Source organism: Pelodiscus sinensis, chromosome 15 (assembly GCF_052426305.1).
Source record: "Pelodiscus sinensis isolate ZL-2025 chromosome 15, ASM5242630v1, whole genome shotgun sequence".
NCBI classification, from domain to species: domain Eukaryota; kingdom Metazoa; phylum Chordata; order Testudines; family Trionychidae; genus Pelodiscus; species Pelodiscus sinensis.
Genome location: NC_143066.1, coordinates 2810676 through 2829484, shown reverse-complemented (window position 1 = coordinate 2829484; position 18809 = coordinate 2810676). Strand labels below are relative to the sequence as shown.

The 18809-nt window shown below is 48.0% G+C and overlaps 1 protein-coding gene across 2 annotated transcripts; it reads left to right on the top strand.

Moving 5' to 3' along the window:
• Positions 1-278: 278 nt before the first annotated feature.
• Positions 279-14180, top strand: RNPS1 (RNA binding protein with serine rich domain 1). Of its 2 annotated transcripts, none has more exons than XM_075898998.2 (8): positions 279-429; positions 2631-2822; positions 3134-3289; positions 6492-6683; positions 8305-8407; positions 9622-9775; positions 10511-10652; positions 12965-14180. In XM_075898998.2, exons 2-8 carry the CDS (start codon positions 2752-2754, stop codon positions 13068-13070), a joined length of 924 nt encoding a protein of 307 aa, XP_075755113.1. In that variant the 5' UTR covers positions 279-429; positions 2631-2751; the 3' UTR covers positions 13071-14180. The 2 variants fall into 2 exon arrangements, with proteins under 2 accessions (XP_075755113.1, XP_006121782.1); XM_006121720.5 differs by lacking the exon at positions 279-429 and adding an exon at positions 639-940.
• Positions 14181-18809: the final 4629 nt, after the last annotated feature.

Below are 18809 nucleotides of genomic sequence, written 5' to 3'. Positions count from 1 at the left end.
CCTGCGCGGTTCTGCACGTGGAGAGCAGCCCGGGGCCCAGCCCCCCCAGGCAGGGGCGCTCCCACCTCGCCCTGCTGCCTCCAGCCCCGCCCCCGGGGCCTCCAGAGCAGCGGCCTAAGCCAGAGGCGCCGCCCCCGGGCCCACGCGGGCAGGACGTGGTGCCAGGCTGGGAGGGACACGTGGGCCCTGGCTTTGGCTGTTGGGCGGGGGCGGGAAGCCACGGGCTGTTGTCTGCGCAGGCGCACGCAACCCCGACTCCAGTCTGCGCCGACCCAGGAGCGCGCGACACGGACCAATCCGCCCTTTGCCCCGCCCCTCCCCCCGGCAGGTGACGCCATCTGCGTGCGCCGCCCGGGGGCGCTTCCCGCTCGGCGCGGCGTCGCGTCGATCGAGCGCGACGGGTCGGGAGCGCTGGCGGGCGCCGAGGATGTAAGTGGGGGCCGGAATCTGGCGCCATCCGGCCGGGGGCCGGCGCCGGGGGCCCCGCGCTCGGTCTGCGGGCGCCGAGGGAGGGGCCTGGTGCGGCGGGGCCGGTATGGCGGCGGGGCCGGGCAGCGCGCTGGGGGAGGGGCCTTTGCCGAGGCAGCCTGGGGGTGGGCCGCAGGGCCCTGGGCCGCCCGCTGGGCCTCGGCATCCCCTGCAGCAGCGCCCGCTCCCTCCGCAGCTCCGCGTGGGCGGCTGGCCTGTGCCGCCCGCTCCTCCTCGCGTGCGCCGTGCTCACCAGCGACCCCGCGGCGCTGCCCCAAGCCTTGTGCAGACTGAGATACAGACTGGACACGAGCTCGCGCCCCTCTCGGCACTTCTATAAGGCCGTGTCATCGCCCTTTTCCAAGGGGGACCTGGAGCGCAGCGACACTGAGACTGAGACTTGCCTAAGATCATACAGGAAGTCGTTGGCAGAGCTGTTTGCCTCCCCCACCGCTGAAATGTAGCTGTTGAAGTAGGTAGAGCTTCAGTGCCGACTCCTTGGAGCAGGGAAGTGAGACAGGGAACGTGCTGATCTGATACATTAATTACCCTGTGCGCCTTGCTGGTGTTTTTCACTTGGAAATTAGGTGTTTCAGAAACACTCATTTATTAGTGAAGAGGTTTTCTTGGTAGCAAATAGGGGAAGAAGCATATTGCTTGCAAATCCCATCCATGTGTTGGTCATATACATAACTTGTTCCTGACGGAATTATCTCCAGTGAGTGTTTACTAGAAACAGTCTCAGCCTGACCACAGGTGATAACTGGATGAAAGGGCATGTAGTCTTGGCTCCTATGCTGAGATTTGAGCTTTGTCTCATCAGTAAGTAGACCTTTGCAGTCAGTGTGTTGATTCTAAATCAGCAAGACAAACTTTGTTCTGTTAAATGAAGGTACATTTATTTCCATGAGTGGGGGGCACAGGGAGAAAATGGATAAATTGTCCTGCCCTAGAAAATCAATACAAGATAATTGCAGATTCAAAGCACAAAACAATATGAAATCCAGAAAATTACATAGTTTATTATTACCAAATATTTCCAGCTCATATTTTTAATATTTATGGAGTGTGTCTAATTATCCAACTTCATTTTTGTTAGTAGCGTTATGTATCCTGTCTTATGGGCCTGGCAGTGCATAGTCACTTTTGAAAATGCAAATAATGTCCATCCTGGTTGCCTTCTAAATGTTTAATGAATTGACTAGAATGAGAGCTAGTGTGCACAGCTTATAAACACTGTAATGGTGACTCTTAGGTTGGCTGTGCAGTCTGCATAAACTAAAAAGGAGCAACCTAGCAATTGCTGTTATGGCTCTTAGGTCACATACTTCTGGCACCTTTATTAAATCGTCCGCAATCTTCCAATTTAGTTAAAATGTGAAGAAATATTGGCTTTGTTATAGATGGAATAAGAGTACTTATGACTTGCACATAGGGTTCAGCTCATGACTGATATTTTAATAGGAATTAATGGCATGTTGATTTGTGTCCTTTATTTGCATCAAGAGTACAAAGAGATCTATACGAGTGGGTGAAATCTGGACCCATGTAGGCCTTCAACCAAGACAGATTCAAACAAAGTTTGCAGTTTTGCAGTAGTGCATCCGATTTCGGTTACTCAGCTCAGTCCATTGCTTCCAAGGCCGGCAAAGCAATAGATGCAGTTTGCATCCACTGAAAGTAGAGTGACACAGTGCCCTGTGCTGTTTTGGGAAACAACTCTTTGCTAACCAACATATATTGTGGCAACAATTGGCTGTAGAGGAAGTCCTCTGAGGGGTGGATGATTATCACAAGGAAAGTTAGACAATACATATACACCTGGCAGAGGAAAATCCAAGTTTTCCCTGACCGGCCATACATCTCAGCTTGCTAATTTGTACTCTTTGTACTCTTACAAAACTGTCATCTGACACCTTGAAAAATCCATACCAAGTCTTCAGCAGGATGGACAGTGTGTATCTCAGTGTGAGCAGGCACAGGTGTGTTTGGCTCTAATTGCCATGTAACAGTGTGAGTAACTACAGTACTGTTTGTACAAAATAATATTGTCAATATCTCATTAGCTGACCCCCCTGGTGCTGCCTTTATTGAAAAGTAGGTTTGCTATTTTTGCCAATACATTAATTTCTTGTTTCTAAACCCTTTTATCTTGTCACTAGGCCGCTCTTTGGAGTTTATTGCACTCGATTAGGGATCGTTTCTCAGAATCAAGGAGTTAGAAGTGAGATTTGAGATAAGTGAGGCCCATCCAGTGCTGCTTGGGACGCCTCAGAAGGGAAAATGGAGTTTTCAGGAATGAAAAAGAAGAGTGTGCTAGGATTCAAAGAAAATAATAAAAAATCCAGCACTAGGTAATAATTCTGTCTGCATTTTCTAGGCCTAACCCCTCTGGGGACATGTAGGATACTAGGGTGTTTTCAGCGAGGATGCGGAATTGGAAATATAGCTCTTGTCTCACAATGAGAATTTTCTTAAGTTACAACTTTGACTTTCTTCCTTAGCATTTCTGTGGCATGAAATTTTGTGATCTGTGTTTGTTTTAATAATAATAAAAAATCCTAGTGCTCTACCCCTGCAATAATGGTTGTCCTAAGGTGGGTTAAAGTTCCTTGTGTTGTTTTGTTTAAGGTGAAATAATTTCTTTTGACTTTTATTCTTAAAGGGCTCCCTCTCCAACCAAGCGCAAAGATCGGACGGAAGACAAATCCAAGGACAGGTCCAAGGATAAAGTGTCCACCAAGGAATCAAGTGAAAAGGATCGAGGTCGGGACAAAACACGCAAAAGGCGCAGCGCTTCCACTGGTAGCAGCAGTACCAGGTAATCAGGGTTTCTCTAGAGTAGGGGTGGTCAACCTGAGCCTGCGAAGGAACCAGCATTTACCATTGAACATTGCCAAAGAGCCACAGTAATATGTAATGATAATCGTGTGTATAGTCACACCTTTAATTATCAATGCATAATAAACATTATCAAACTATATAATGCATAGTTAACGATAATAACTTGTCTCGATCTCTTACTTATTAGGCCTTCTGACAGTCGTAGCTTTCAACATTTCCCTTGGAGTTTGGTTTGTGTTCAGTTGTGCTCACATGCATCAGTCCTCTCAAATGGCTCTGTCAAAACGGATCAATGTTTGGATTTCACGTGTTTGAGTGGTGAGAAAACAGATTCACAAATGTAGGTTGAGACAAACATTGAGATTATTTTTAGGGTTGCCCTTCTGATGTTGGGGTATTTATCCTTTGGTACAGATTTCCAGAAGGTAAGGGTCCCTCCCCTCTGTCTTTTGAAAGAAGACAGATGGAAATCTGTTCAGAAGTTCTGTTGTTTCTATCTGGAATGTTGCTTTGTCAATGACTAAAGGGGACTTAGGACAGTCAGTTTCAGCACTAAAAGGGTCAATCAGAAATCTGATTTGCAATCTTCTCCACTGTACATCTTGGAATTTTTCCTCAAAACTATCCTTAAAATCTTTGATCACTGTCACAAATCAAGTTGTTTTTAGGGGATCTGCTGCATCTTCTTGTGATGTAGCTTGAAGTGGTGACATTGAGGGAAAGTGTGTCAACCCTCCCTCAAGTAGTTGTCTGCAAAATAACTGCAGAATGTAAATTTGCTTGCACTAGATCAGACAGCAACTGGAATTTTTGTTGTAATTCCACATTTAATTTGTCCAAATGCAGCAGCATGTCTGCAAGAAATGCCAGATCTAGAACCCACCTGTGATCTGTAAGGTCTAGGGTGTATTCTTTACTTCTCCATAAACAATTTTACTAGTTCCAGGAGCAAAAAAATCCAGGAAATAATCTTTAATTTCTCTCAAGAGCCATAGAATTGTGCAATGAAATGGCATCAGCAGGGATATCATTATCCATTTCTTCAATTAGATTTTAAAATTGTCTGAGTGCATTTAAGTGAATGAAATTCAAAATGTGCAAGACAAGTTTCATAACTTGATCAAGTTTAAGATTTTTAGAGTCCAGTTGCTCCTATGAATAATACAGTGAAATGTACAAAATTTGGGAAAGCTCTTGTCAGACACAAAACCGTATTACAGGTTGAACCTCTCTGGTCCTTTGCTCTGCGGTCCAGCAACGTCCATGGTCTGGCATGATTTTAGTCATACGTCCACATATCATGAGTGGCCAGGTTTCCTGCAGTTCCATAAAGTTTGTGTACAGCCACCAGTCCTGGCTCCCAGTGTTCTGTGCTGCTGTTTAGCTCCAATTTACCCCTCAATGTCTTCTCAGAGCCCAGTGAGCAGTGGAAGGTGCTGATAATTCTGCTAGACAATATTGAATCTCCCCCCCCCTCCTCCCCCCCCCCCCCCCCCCCACACACAGAATACTCCAGCAAATTCTCTGGTTCAACACTGGTCAGGTCCTGAGGGTGCTGGACTAGAGAGGTTGAACCTGTAATCCATTCACTGATCCCTCATGTGGATGGAGCCTCATCCGTTGCAATGGCAGTGAGCTTCTGTAAAGGGAAGTGGTGTTTTGACCTCTTGTCCACAAGTTCTGTCCTTTAGTGGCGCAGTATCGAGGAGTTTTTCCCATACAGCAGTTGGACACGTTGGGGGGACATACTGATAATTCAGTTTTATTGTGTACAGTGCACGGCTCATTCAAAGTGATGCTTAAATACTCCCACTGCTAAAGACTGTCCAGCTCGGCGTTTCTGCATTGTGTTGTGTAACATGAAAGCTTCAGGCCAGAAACTTTCTTCTGTTGATTCTTGTTTTCTGGTAGCAGGATTGAAATCACATCAGAGGGGCATATTTTTATAAACTCATCTTCAGAGTATGGCCAGGCATAAGCTGAAAGTCAGGCCCCATAACAGAAGACTAATGTTACAGTCTGTAGTCGGTTGGTAAATCTAGTGAGGAAGTGGGCTTCTTTGTCTGTCTGGTTTTTTTCAGTTTTCAGTTAGGAGTTAAGAGCCTTTGGGGAATTTTCGCTATATGTGTATGGCTAGAAGCAAAATGATGCTGCAGGTTTGAAGACTTGAGCTGAGATACTCACATCCAGCAGAGATGCACGTACCCTTACCAGTCCGTGAAAAGAAAAAGTAGTCATTCTCCCACTCCAGGTGGAAGCCTCAATTTTAATCTGGTGCATTTTCTTTCCATTGTTAGGTGGCGTAAGAAAAAAATTGATTAAAAATGTCAACACCAGCTAGTCACTGTGTCCTTTTATTCAAGGAGACACAGGTGCTGGCCAGGCAATACTGGAGCCCTAGTTCACCTCTAGCCCAGCCCCCACTCCACCCTTTCACCAAGGCTCCATCCTCACCTCTTTCTGCTCACCTCCCCTGAGTGAGCCATGTCCTGGATCCTGCCTCTCCCAGAGCCTCCTATCTGCAAAACAGCTGATTGCAGGGTTCTCATTCCTTTCTCAATGCCTCTTATCCACCATAATCAGCTATTTCATGTTGAGGGGGGAGGGAGGTAGGGAAGGAAGGGGATTGAGTGCTCCTTCCCCACGAGAACCTTCTCAAAGTGCCAAAACAGCTGATGGCAGAAACAGCTGACCACAGTGGGCAGCAGGCTTGGGGAAGGAGGGAGAGCTGCTGATAGGGTGGGGGTGACCAGTGGGTGGGAGCCACTGGGGGAGGCAGCAGAGGTAGGAGCTAGAAGGGCTGCCTGTGAGTGCTGAGAACTTGCCATTTTCCCCCCAAAGTTGGTTCCTGACAGGAGGCACATAATACCTTTTGACGAGCCACATGCAGCTCCAGAGTAGCCAGTTGGTTGTCCTACATCTAGTGCTTTGCAGTGATAACCCAAGTAGTAGGGAGTTGTGCTCCTGTACAAATGCTACAAATCTGCTTTGTGGTTCCCCACATTAGAAGCCTCCGTGGCTGGGATTGTGATGCTAAAAGGTGGTCCTCTTGCTGTATCAGTAGGTATGCTTTGTATAGTCACTTCAACCACCAGTTCTTGTTTTGTACTTCCCTGGAGATAGGGGAGAGGATAGCTGCATCCCATGTTTTCTGCACTGATTCCCCTCTTGCCCCAAAGGTCCCGCTCCAGCTCCACTTCCAGTTCAGGGTCCAGCTCCAGCACTGGATCCAGTAGTGGCTCCAGTTCCTCCTCTGCATCAAGCCGCTCTGGAAGCTCCAGCACCTCTCGTAGCTCCAGTTCCAGCAGTTCCTCTGGATCCCCAAGCCCCTCTCGACGCAGACATGACAACAGGAGACGTTCCCGCTCCAAGTGAGTTTGATTCAACCACTTAAATTATCAGGTGGCTGGGAATTTGCCTTGAAGTGTGTAAACGTGTGAACAGAGCAGTAACCCCTGTTTTAAAACAGTTTTATTCATATCCCAGAGAGAGAATCTAGCTATTTGAGCATGGATGCCCCCTACACTTGTAGCCTAACTACCTGTCCTTCAGGAAGGAGTTTAAAGATTTCATTCATTCATAACTGGCTTTGGGGGATTTCCAAAAGGCAGAGCATGTACGAGTATTTCTCTACATCCTCTGGGACTTGTAGCCAGAGCCAGTGGAGCAGCATGGATTGAAACTGGGAAAATCGCAAGGATCCTGTGTTTTCTTGAAGGTAGAAGTTGAACTGAGTAGAATCTGCTTCTTTGTTTCTCTAGAATTCTTCACTTTGGGTACAAATATGAAAATAGTGCTGTGAATACAGTCCCAGAATCATAGCTACCTATGAAATCCTCTAGTCCAGTTCATTCTGAGTACAGAGCTGATCTCCCACCAAGGAGGGTCTGTACTGAACAATTGTTTGGAGCCAGTTTGGCTTTTTCCTGCACAGAGGAAACAATAGAGGGACAGTATTTCATATACTCCCATAGATGTGGCGGCTGGGAAGGGTTGGAAATAAATCGCAAAAGTATGAAAGTTTGGGGTCTGTACAGAAGGCCTCATGTATGTCAGGTACTCTGCCTCTCCCACTCAGTCTGTTGTAATCAGTGTAGTGCTTTTGGTGGTCTAGTGATATTTCCCTTAGGCCATCCTCAGAGCTTATTTGTTTGTATTGGAACAGTGCAAAAAGCCCCAAGCGGGTATTAGGGTTGATCTGATCGATCTAATGATTTATCAGATTGACTGCCAGTCACTCATGCATCAGCTCAGTACTCTGCCAGAACAAGCAGCACAAAGGGGAGTTGATGGGAGAGCGTCTCCCATCAGCACACTGCAGTAAGTAGATCTAAGCATGTCAGTTCCAGCTCTATTACTCCAGTAGCTGAAGCTGTGTAATTAGCTTGAATATCCACCATAGTGTAGACCAGCCCTTGCACACTGTATGCACGTGTATCAGAAGTTATGGTTCCTACATAACACACCATTTATGGCTTTGATCCTGCAAATGGGAGTAATGACAATAGCTAAGTTAATTTTGTGTCCGTGTTTACAGGGATGTAAGTAATTTTCAGTGTGTTTCAATCTTTGCAGCGACTGAGTAATTGTAGAGGTGGAAACAACTGGCTTTCCACATTAGCAGGTTAAGAGGATGGGTTAGGCTTTTGATGTCTAGGAAGTGACTGCTAGTTTTGACTATGAACCCAGCAAGATCCCAGTCCCTCTCAAGTTACTATATGAGAACCACTGTACACATGCTCTAGACCCCAAAAGCTCCTCCAACTAAACCAGAGAAAAACAGACTTGACATTCAGGATATATCTATATTAAAGGGGTTTTGCCTATTTTTAAGCTCCCCACTGCTGCAGATTTTGAGACTTCATTAGTCACAGAGGCAAAACAAGATACAAATCCAATTCAGAAAAGATACTTCACAAGTCATGTTCTGTGGTATGGGGATTGGCTTGTAAGTTACCAGGGGATTTGATAGTTCTGTGATATTCAACTCAGGTCTAAGCCACCCAAGAGAGATGAAAAAGAAAGAAAGAGACGGAGTCCATCACCCAGACCTACAAAAGTGCACGTTGGGAGACTCACCAGAAATGTGACCAAGGTAATGGCCTGCCCTGGTATAGTCTTGAACTTTCACATCTTTGGAAGAGTGATTGAATTTTTTAAATAGTATCTTTAGAAACGTGTTTATTACTAGGCTGCAACTAAGTTTTGGAAGTTGTTGCATTATCTATATGCAAGGTTGAGGTGCATTGGCAGACCTGTGTGTAAGGAAACTTGTGTGTCACTTGATCATTTTCTACATGGCTGAAGCCAAGATACCAGGGGATGATTCTCAAAAAGACATGTATGCCGTGTCCTAGATCTAATGCCCCCTGCTCTTAAGCAGGAGATTTGGATTTAAACCCTAGACTTGGTTTCCTGCTTCTCTAGCAGGGTGTTTTGTGGCTTACATTTGTCTTGGTCGGTAGAGCTGACCCCTATGTTGAAAATCACAACTGGAGGCCAGCTGAGAATGTCTTTGATTGATCTGCAGAAAGTGGTCCTCAATTCTGTCCTCCTTGCCAGTCCCTTTCAGGCCTTTGTAGAGGAAGCATGTAACTATATGATGCTATCTAAGTGATTGTAACTGTAAGCAGGAGAAATTGCGTCTGTTGCCTTGAGTGTTTGCCCCCCAGGCAGCCCCTCTCTTCTCCATTTCCCACACAAACTTCAGATTTCATGAACTGTTCAGGACTGAAAGATAAGCCAAGATCCTCTGGCCCTTATTTTGAGGTGGGTAGTGAGTAGACCTCTATCTAGGGCAGGGGTGGTAAAGGGCCCAGATTCGGCCTGCCAAGCGGGTGGAGTAACCACACCCTTTCCGGTTTAAGCCCTGCCCCTTCCGGGGTGGCCCGGGACTACTTCAGAAATTTGTGAAGTGGCCCCCAGGCAAAAATTATTGTCCACCCCTGATCTAGGTCTTGGGAATCCTGAGGCAGCCATCGCAGGCTGGTGGGAATTCAAATGATATTCATATCCAGGACTCAACAGTCTATTGAATCTACTCGCCTGTGGCGAGTAGATTTCAGCCCGGCGCCCCGTTTACCAGCAGCACGCGCATGCACAATGCGGCTCTTGCGCAGTGCAGGGCTGACAAGCGGCTTTCGCCGCGGTTCATCAAGCCATGTTCCAATCGTTAATAAGATTGGCTTCCTTGATGTTGGTATTGATTTTTGATCTTGTATTGGGTATGCCTCCAATTTAGCATTCCTAGCAATACCATCTGATAATGTTGGAATTGGCACGATCTTAATAATCACTGTTTCTCTCCAGGATCACATCATGGAAATATTTTCCACTTATGGGAAAATTAAAATGATTGACATGCCAGTCGACAGGCTAAATCCACACCTCTCCAAGGGTTATGCCTATGTAGAGTTTGAGAATCCAGATGATGCTGAGAAGGCACTGAAACACATGGATGGAGGTAGGGACTGGATGTTGTGCAAAGAAGCCAGCAGGGCCAATAGGAATCCATAGAGGGTGGTAGGAGGGTTGATACAAAGGATCATTGACCCTGAGTTGCCCGGCAAACCTTTGTCACTTTACAAAACTTTTGTGTCTCTGTTGCTGGGTGACAGACTCTCTCAAACTGTGAAATTGATCATACGGGGAAACAGCTAAACTGACCTAGAAAGCACTGTCTCAAAATCAATTGCCCCCCAATTCTAAACTGTCCATGTTTTTAATCAGAAGTGATTTTTAAGTTGACTGTAAATGAAATTTGCTCAAGGCGAGATGGTGAGTTAGAAGCAAATTTTGGAAAAGAACCTAGGCCTCTTGATTCTTACTCCTAACCACTACATCACAAATGCACCAAAGATACCAAAGCAACAGCCTTGTGAGGATGGAAGTCTGTAGCTGGTACAATTGTACTGTGTGTAGTAGGGATCTCATTGTGTAGTTGGTTACACGATTAACCAATTAGCCTGGGCTTATCGCTTAATCCTAATGACTACACCTCCCCCCTTGCTGCCTCTTTATCAGAAGGGGAAGAGTAGGCGGGAGCCCTCCTTTAAGCTGGCTGTGTGTTAAAGGTGTAAACATTACAAATTCCAACAGTTGCACACTTATACCAATACCCTCTAGTCAACATCCCCAGTGAGTAGCACACTGGTCCTGGAAATGTGTAGCTCATACTTTGCCTTTTAATTATAAACAGGGCAGATTGATGGTCAGGAGATCACTGCTACAGCTGTGCTGGCACCTCGGCCTAGGCCGCCGCCCAGGCGCTTTAGCCCCCCAAGGAGAATGCTGCCACCGCCGCCAATGTGGCGTAGGTCGCCCCCTCGCATGAGGAGAAGGTGAGCCATAGTTTGTAGAAGCGTGTAAGTAAATGGGTTTGGTAATGTTTAATTTGTGGCACCAAGCATCTTGTGCATTGCACAGATTTCATCACTGGAAACTTCCCCTCCGTGGTCTTGATGTCAGCAAGCCGTATTAAACCTGGAGACTGATCGTCTTCACTCCCGGGCTAGGAAACACACACTCTTAAAGATCTGTTAGAAGCTGCTTTTACCACTCGGAGGGCACCCAATTGGTGATCTTCACTGGGTCCTGCTCAGAACAGCTTGTGAAGTCGAGGGCTTGTCTACATTATTGCGGGACGTGGATTTGAATTACATCGCTGAGGGGGCAGACCTCAGGGCATCTTTTCACAATGTCCTCACTGCGGCGTGTCATCAGGAGAGCATGAAGACTCCTCTTGTGCTTCTCATTCTGTTGGAATACTGGAGTTGACGCAAGCGTGAGCAGTGGTTGGTCTTGGCTCAATAGATCGAGCCCTCGCCCCAGATCAGTCGCTACCTGCGGATCCAGGCAGTAGTGTATGCACACCCTGAGAGGCTTAGAGAGCTTAGTTAATATAAGATGCACGGCACATCTGCCATCCACCAAACTCTGCTCACGTATGTCCCTTGGATTTGAGCACTTGTTTTTCCCTCCTTCCTTTAATCTCCATCCTTCCCTAGTCTTTGGACAGTAGAACTTTGAAGTTATGAGCTGACTAGTTAGCTACTTACCTCATTTGGAGCCGGAAGGACAGTCAGGCAGCAGCTCACCCAAAAAACCAAACCAAACAATCCTCCCCCCCCCCCCACCAAATACTGTTCTGTTTTAAAAATAAACTATTAAAAGGGGGAAAGCTGCATTTTTCTTCACGTAATACAAATTTGAAACTTTAGTATGGAGTTGGGATTCTGGAGAGTGATGATACAAACCTTTTCTCTACATCCCAAAGTGAGCTGTCTGTTGTCTTGCCCTGGGAGCAGAGACCTGCTCGAGCTGAGTTGGACTTCATTCGTACCTCCATTGCTTTCCAATGTGTTAGACGCCCCTTATGCTCTTAGCATGTAAAGTTAGAATAAACGGCTTGTCCCCACTGCCAGTGGGATCACTGCTGCAGTCTGAAGACCACTAAATCGACTTTTGATTGCACTCCCATTGACTCTGATACTCCATTGGCACAAAAAGAGTAAGGGGAGTCAGCGGAGACCAGCATGGTGTGGACCCCACAGTAAGTAGACCTAAGCTACGTCGACTTGAGTTACGCTGGCAGCTTTGACTTTTCCCCGTAGTGTAGTCCTGTCCTAACGTTCTTCTTTAAATGGTCTCTCTGATATCCTTATCAGCTGTACAGAACAAGAAGGGCTATACAAAGTGGTCTATACAATATGATGATTGAGGGGTGAACAGAGGACGCTAGCTAATATGTTGCCATCCTGAGCTTCAAGCACAGCTGCATTTTGGAATGTCTCGTTAAGTTTTAGTGAATCCTAAAGAATAAAAACCCTTTATCCTTTTTTCTTCAAGTGCTTGCTCATGTTCATTCTATGTCAGGTGTGCACGTGCCATGTGAGTTGTTGTTGGAGATTCCCCTCAGGGGTATTTGTAAGGGTGGAGGACCTCATGCACCAGTAGACGAGTCACCTTTGAGTTCCTACTTACTGCCCATGGTGGTTTCTGGAACAGTTTTGCTTCAGCACCTCCCTTTTCCTATCCCCCTTCAAGGTCTGACCCTATATGGGTGTTCTTATGGTTATCTTGTTTTGTGCTTCCCATTAGATGCAAATATTGGTCCTATGGTGTCAATTAATATTACTGGCTTCTATCTGTACTTTAGTCTCTGTCCCTCTTTCTGTATAAGGGAGAACCTCTCTGAAGTTACAATATGCTGGCAGTTTTGCAATATGGTAAAGAAAAATGAGCCAAGTTTAATGCTCTGTGCCAGAGGGGCTGTGGTGCTGGAGTACCTAGACTCCATGAATTCGTAGGTTCAATACCAGTAAGCTCAACTTAAGTCTTTGATTATCTGTGAAATATAAAGAGAGCAAAGTGCTCTTTGCATCACCCAAGCAAAGTCTTTTAGGTGAGAATTTAAAAGAACAAAATCCAGTTTGTTCTGTGGTGACTTGTCATGGTCAAAATATTCCCTCTTGCTGAGTTGTGTGCTCTTGAGCTGCCACCTTCCACCCCAGAGATGGATGCATTTCACTAGAGCTCTTTGTATACAATGTTTTGGGATCCTTCTGGATAAAAGACACTAGACGTGTATCAAATCACTTAAGCCTGTTGTCCTTGTCTCCTAATGAGGCTTTTCTCCTCCTTTCTCTGGCAGGTCCAGGTCACCAAGACGCAGATCCCCTGTTCGCCGACGGTCACGATCTAGATCTCCAGGCCGAAGACGTCATCGCAGCCGCTCCAGCTCCAACTCTTCACGATAAAGCAAAAAAAGACTGGACAGCTTTTTATTTTTTAACTTAAATCCCACCAGACTAAATAGTGTACCTTTTTATATTGGGCAGGGGGAAGGGAGAGGAAATTGAATCCTAGCAATGGAAGCAAATGAAAAGGAGAGGGTTTCCTGGCTAGTGGGCAATTTATGCCTTGCAGCTTCTAAATTCCAGGCATTTAATGTTAAAGCTTTATTAAAAGTGGCTTTGGGTTGAAGGCTGCAAATGTGGTTCATTGTTTTCAAGACAAGCCACCAATAAGTAGATGGTGTAGCCTTTGTGCCCCCAATCGGCAGGCTGCTCTTCCATGATTTCCAAAGGCTTAATGTTCTGTGCAGACACAACTAAACACTGACCTGTTTTGGAAATCGTAAGACTGTCTGCTATTAAGAGAAAGGGGGGGTGGAGAAGTTCTGTCTATTTCCAAGCACCTGTGCAGATCTTCAGAACTGGTGGTACCCAAACACAGACATCTGCCTCAAACTTAAATACTCAGTTGTCATTCTGCCCCATCCTCCAGCAAGTGAGCGCATACATTTCTCTTAACACAAACAAGCACGGTGCTGCAGACATGCACAATATCAAGGATGGTTTTTGGCCAATCCCCTTGCATATCGTCTACTGCAGGCCAGGAATGGAAGGACTGTTTTGTGAGTGCCCTCTCTTAGGGATCCCCTTGCCCTTCCTTGAAGGGTTTTGGTACAAATTTCACACACAACTCTCCACTAAGTGGTGTAAATGTTTCCACCTTTTAGAAAACACGATACAAACTGGAAACATAGTATCAGTCCCCCCCCCCCCCTCCTCTGTCCCCCACTTTCCTGCAATGAAAAATGGGAGGTTTGAGACTGTCGCTGTTTGGATTATTTGGGCAATCTCTTCTTTCAAAAAGCAAGTAATTTACAGTCGATTGTACAGTCAATTTATAAAATTGTTTTTTTGTAACTTTGTAGCATCTTAGGTCATGTGTTTGTATTTGTGTAGAATGACTATATTGAATAAACCTATAGGGTTTAGATTAAAGAATATGCATTGGTTCCTTCCCTGTACATTGTATATTGAGGCAGCAAATAAAAGCGCTCCTTTTATTTTAAATTTGAAGATTTAATCCTGGAAAGGATGAGATTTGTCTTACTGGCAGTGGCAGTTGGCTGATCAAGAGGAACAGTAGTGGAGTTGCATTGAGCCGGATGACAGTGATTACGTCATAAGGCCAGTATATTCACACAGTGAAAATAAAGGAAGTGCAACTTGCAATATGTTTTCTTCCCTTCTACTCCCTTGCTGTTTCAGCTACAGGCTGGAGGACTTGAGCAGCAATTCCTCCAGAGGGAGTTGTACCAGAGGGCGTGGCCCATGGGTGCTAGTTTCAAAGGAGGCTGATACCACTCTTACATTTGTTACTGTGGGTCAGTCTAGTGAGACCCATATTCCTCTCACTCGCTGAAGTAATCAGAATTCTTACCTCTTTTGAAAATAACTTCACATCCCTCCGCATCCTGCCAAGGCAGAAGTGAGAGACAACCAGTGGGGCAGTGTAGGAGGGAACAGAGCTGAGAGGCCAGTGTCTTTGCATGAAACCCTAAATTCACAAGAAATGAGCCAAACAACGTATGGCTGACGGTCCCTTTCTAGGAGAGCGAGATCTGCAGCTGCTCTGGAGTAACGCCAATAGGGGAGAGTCCTGTACCTGATGCTGGGTGATGGCCTGCTCCAAGGCACTGCATTATGAGAGCAGTGGAAAGAGGCAGGAAGAGACCGCACTAGGAAGTCCAGGCACTCCCTCCGGCCCTGACCAAGTGCCAACAAGCAAGTGTGCTGCTGGCAATCCAGCCCTGGTATTACAAACCATCCGCATAAGGCATGTGCACGTACAACCCCTGGTCAGAATGTTTCCTCTATGGGTCCTGGCCTCTGTTATCCTGGGGGATTCTGAGCCTGCAGAAAACCTCTCTCTTTTTCCCCCCACCCTCCGTTCCTACGCTTCACTGCGAAAGCAGCAGGCAAGCAAAGGAAAGCTGCATGGGTGTAATTTATTGGAGGATGAGCTCCCCCTTCAGACAGACAGGCTTGGGGGCATATGGGATGATGTTCCGCTGCCCCCCATCCCCACGTCTGCAAGCCCAAAACGTGCTAACTGAAGGGGGCTACTGCTTGGCTCTAGTGCCTGTAGCTAAAGGCCACTTCGTGGGTTCTAGTGCTTCCTGTTCTTTCCTGTTTCCGTGTAACAGTGAGTGTCTGCGGGGTAAGGGGGGTGGGAGGGGGAGGGGAGGGAGCAGAAAAGGGGATGCAGGAGTGGGAGCCTGGCCTGCAGCACCCTCTCAGCAGGTGGGGCTCCCCCAGGTAAGCAGGCCCATCAACCCCTCCCCTTGACAAGCACAAACAGGCAGACTTGCATGACATTAAAGATGGGTTCTGGCCATTCCTCTGCATGTGAGAGACAGGCCAGGAATGGAAGGACTTTTGTAGCTGCGCTCCTATCCCCTGGCCCCCTCCAGGGAGCCCCATAAGGCCCAATGCCCTGATCTGGAAGGAGCTGCAAATGGATCCAGCCACCCCACCTCATCAAGCCCCATTCCCCTAGCCAGGCCTGCTGACAGAGGGCAAAGGAGGCAAATGCCCCAGGGCCTGGCAATTCTAAAGGGCTCTGGCACCCGGCTGTCAGTGAGAATGCCCAGAGCCGCAGGCCCTGTCAATCACAGCTAGAGCGCTGCATGGCACGCTCCTGGCGGCTCTAAGGACCGGGGAGGGAGGAGGGGGCTGGGCATCATTGAGGGTTGTGAGGGGGCTGCCCTGGCCCCGTCCCTTCCACCGAAGGCCCTACCCCTTTTGGGAGTGTGGAGTCGAGTCAACTTCTTCCCCTGCACTGTGCTCAGGGGCCCAGTGTGGCTGTCAGCTCCCCCGCCCCAAGCCTCTGGAATGCACTTATTGAGCTCCGCCACACTCAGACCCCACCTCTCCATCCTCCATCCAGATCCCCTGCAGAGTCCCATTGTCCCTGCACCCCAAGCCTGATCCCCACCGCGCTGCCTGATGGGGAGCTTGTGACTTGGAGGGGGGCTCTGGGGCTCTGGGTGATTTGCAGGGGGGCTATGGGGCTCAGGGTGATTTGGAGGGGGGCTCTGGGTGATTTGGAGGGGGGCTATGGGGCTCAGGGTGATTTGGAGGGAGGCTCTGGGTGACTTGGAGGGGGGCTATGGGGCTCTAGGTGATTTGGAGGGGGGCTCTGGGTGATTTGGAGGGGGGCTATGGGGCTCTGGGTGACTTGGAGGGGGGCTATGGGGCTCAGGGTGATTTGGAGGGGGGCTCTGGGTGATTTGGAGGGGGGCTATGGGGCTCTGGGTGATTTGGAGGGGGGCTCTGGGTGATTTGGAGGGGGGCTATGGGGCTCAGGGTGATTTGGAGGGGGGCTATGGGGCTCAGGGTGATTTGGAGGGGGGCTCAGGGTGATTTGGAGGGGGGCTATGGGGCTCAGGGTGATTTGGAGGGGGGCTCTGGGTGATTTGGAGGGGGGCTATGGGGCTCAAGGTGATTTGGAGGGGGGCTATGGGGCTCAGGGTGATTTGGAGGGGATCTCAGAGGGGTTCTAACGGGCTGCTACCGAGGAGTTTGGAGAGGGAGTTAGGAAGGGGACGAGATACACTCTCCATTCTTTCACATCTTTTCGCTACACTCCTGCCCTTCAAGGAGGCATTGAATAACTGAGGAATCTCTCCGAAGGAAGGCGGGTACGGATGGTGATGGGGCTGCTGTTTTTACCTGCATAGCATGTGCATGTTTGTCTTCCTCCCGGAACAAAGACGGGATTTCTTCTGCATTAAGTACAAGCTGGTCACTGTTTTAGAAGAAAACATTGCAGGACTGGAGGTCCAAGTATGGACCCTCTGTCCCATCAGCGAGGATGCAGACTCCCTCGCCAGACGGCGGCGTTCGATCCTGCAGGCACAGCAGGCTGAAGAGCCAGTCAGGGCAGCACAGGACAAGGAAGGGAACTGGCAGCACGTAACCTCTAGAAGGAGAAGGCGGCCAACCCAGGTATCCCCCATTCCTGTAGAGGTAAGTAACCGCTTTCAGGCCCTCTCCACAGGCACTGCGGGGGAGAATGCTTTGGCAGGGACCTCTCGGGGAAGAAATCAGAAGGGAACACCATCTACTGGAAGGCATGGGGTGCGTAGTCCTAGGGATGGGGGTCCCACGACCACCCCCCCCAAAAGAAGAAGACAGGTGGTGGTCAGGGACTCCCTCCTAAGAGGGACTGAGTCATCCCTCTGCCGTCCAGACCTGCAGTCTCGAGAAGTGAGCTGCTTACCGGGAGCTCGCATTCAGGATGTGACCGAGAGTCTTCTGAAAGTGATTAAACCTTCGGATCACTCCCCCTTCCTGACTCTCCATGTGGGAACTAATGATACGGCCAAGAATGACCTTGGGCAGGTCACTGCAGATTACGTAGCGCTGGGAAGAGGGATCAAGGAATTTGAAGCGCAAGTGGTGTTCTCATCCATCCTCCCTGTTGAGGGAAAAGATCTGGGTAGGGATCGTCGAACTGAGGACGTAAATGCGAGGTTGCGCAGGTGGTGTCTCAGAAAGGGCTTTGGTTTCTTCGACCATGGGACTCTGTTCCGGGCACAAGGATTGTTAGGAAAAGATAGGATCCACCTAACCAAGAGAGGAAGGAGCATCTTCGGGGGCAGGCTTGCAAATCTAGTGAGGAGGGCTTTAAACTAGGTTCGTTGGGGGACAGAGACCAAAGCCCTGAGGTAAGTGAGGAAGTCGGATACCGGGAAGGAACACAAGGAGGAACGAGCAACAAAGGAGGTCCCCTGATTCGGATGGAGAAGGCAGGGTGATCAACTGGTTATCGAAGGTGTTTGTACACAATTGCAATAGCCTGGGAAACAAACAGGAAGAATTAGAAGCCCTGGCCCAGTCAAAGAACTATGATTTGATTGGAATAACAGAGACTTGGTGGGATGACTGGCATGACTGGAGCGCTGTTGTGGAAGGATATAAACTGTTCAGGAAGAACAGGCGGGGGAGAAAAGGAAGAGGAGTTGCATTGTATGTAAGAAAGCAGTATGATTGCTCAGAGCTCCAGTATTTAGAGGGAGAAAAGCCTGTTGAGAGTCTATGGGTTAAGTTTAGAGGTGGAAGCAACAGGGTGATGTTGTGGTTGGTGTCTGCTATAGACCACTAGATCAGGTGGATGTGGTAGACAAGGTTTTCTTCGGACAACTGAGAGAAGCTTCCAGATCACAGGCCCTGGTTCTCATGGGGAACCTTAATCACCCTGACATCTGTTGAGAGACCAATACGGCAGTACACAGGCAATCCAGGAAGTTTTTGGAGAATGTTGGGGATAACGTCTTGACACAGGTGCTGAAGGAACCAACCAGGGGCCATGAGCAGCTTGACCTGCTGCTCACATACAGGGAGGAACTAGTAGGGGAAGTAGAGGTGGGTGACAACCTGGGAAGCAGTGATCATGAGATGGTAGATTTCAGGGTCCTGACCAAAGGAAGCAAGGAGAGAAGCAAAATACACACCCTGGACTTCAGAAAAGCAGACTTTGACTCCCTCAGAGAACTGATGGGCAGGATTCCTTGGGAAGCTTCCATGAGGGGAAAGGAGTCCAGGAGAGCTGGCAGTATTTTAAAGAAGCCTTATTAAAGGCACAGGAAAAAAACCATCTCGATGCGCAGCAAGAAAAGCAAACGTAGTAGGCGACCAGAT

What these genes read in the sequence shown, in the direction of transcription:
- RNPS1 (XM_075898998.2), top strand. Translation starts at nt 2,752, where the DNA reads ATGGAGTTTTCAGGAATGAAAAAGAAGAGTGTGCTAGGATTCAAAGAA. An exon ending in AATAAAAAATCCAGCACTAG is followed by an intron (nt 2,823 to 3,133) that starts GTAATAATTCTG and finishes TTATTCTTAAAG; the next exon opens with GGCTCCCTCTCCAACCAAGC. An exon ending in CCCCCTCGCATGAGGAGAAG is followed by an intron (nt 10,653 to 12,964) that starts GTGAGCCATAGT and finishes TTTCTCTGGCAG; the next exon opens with GTCCAGGTCACCAAGACGCA.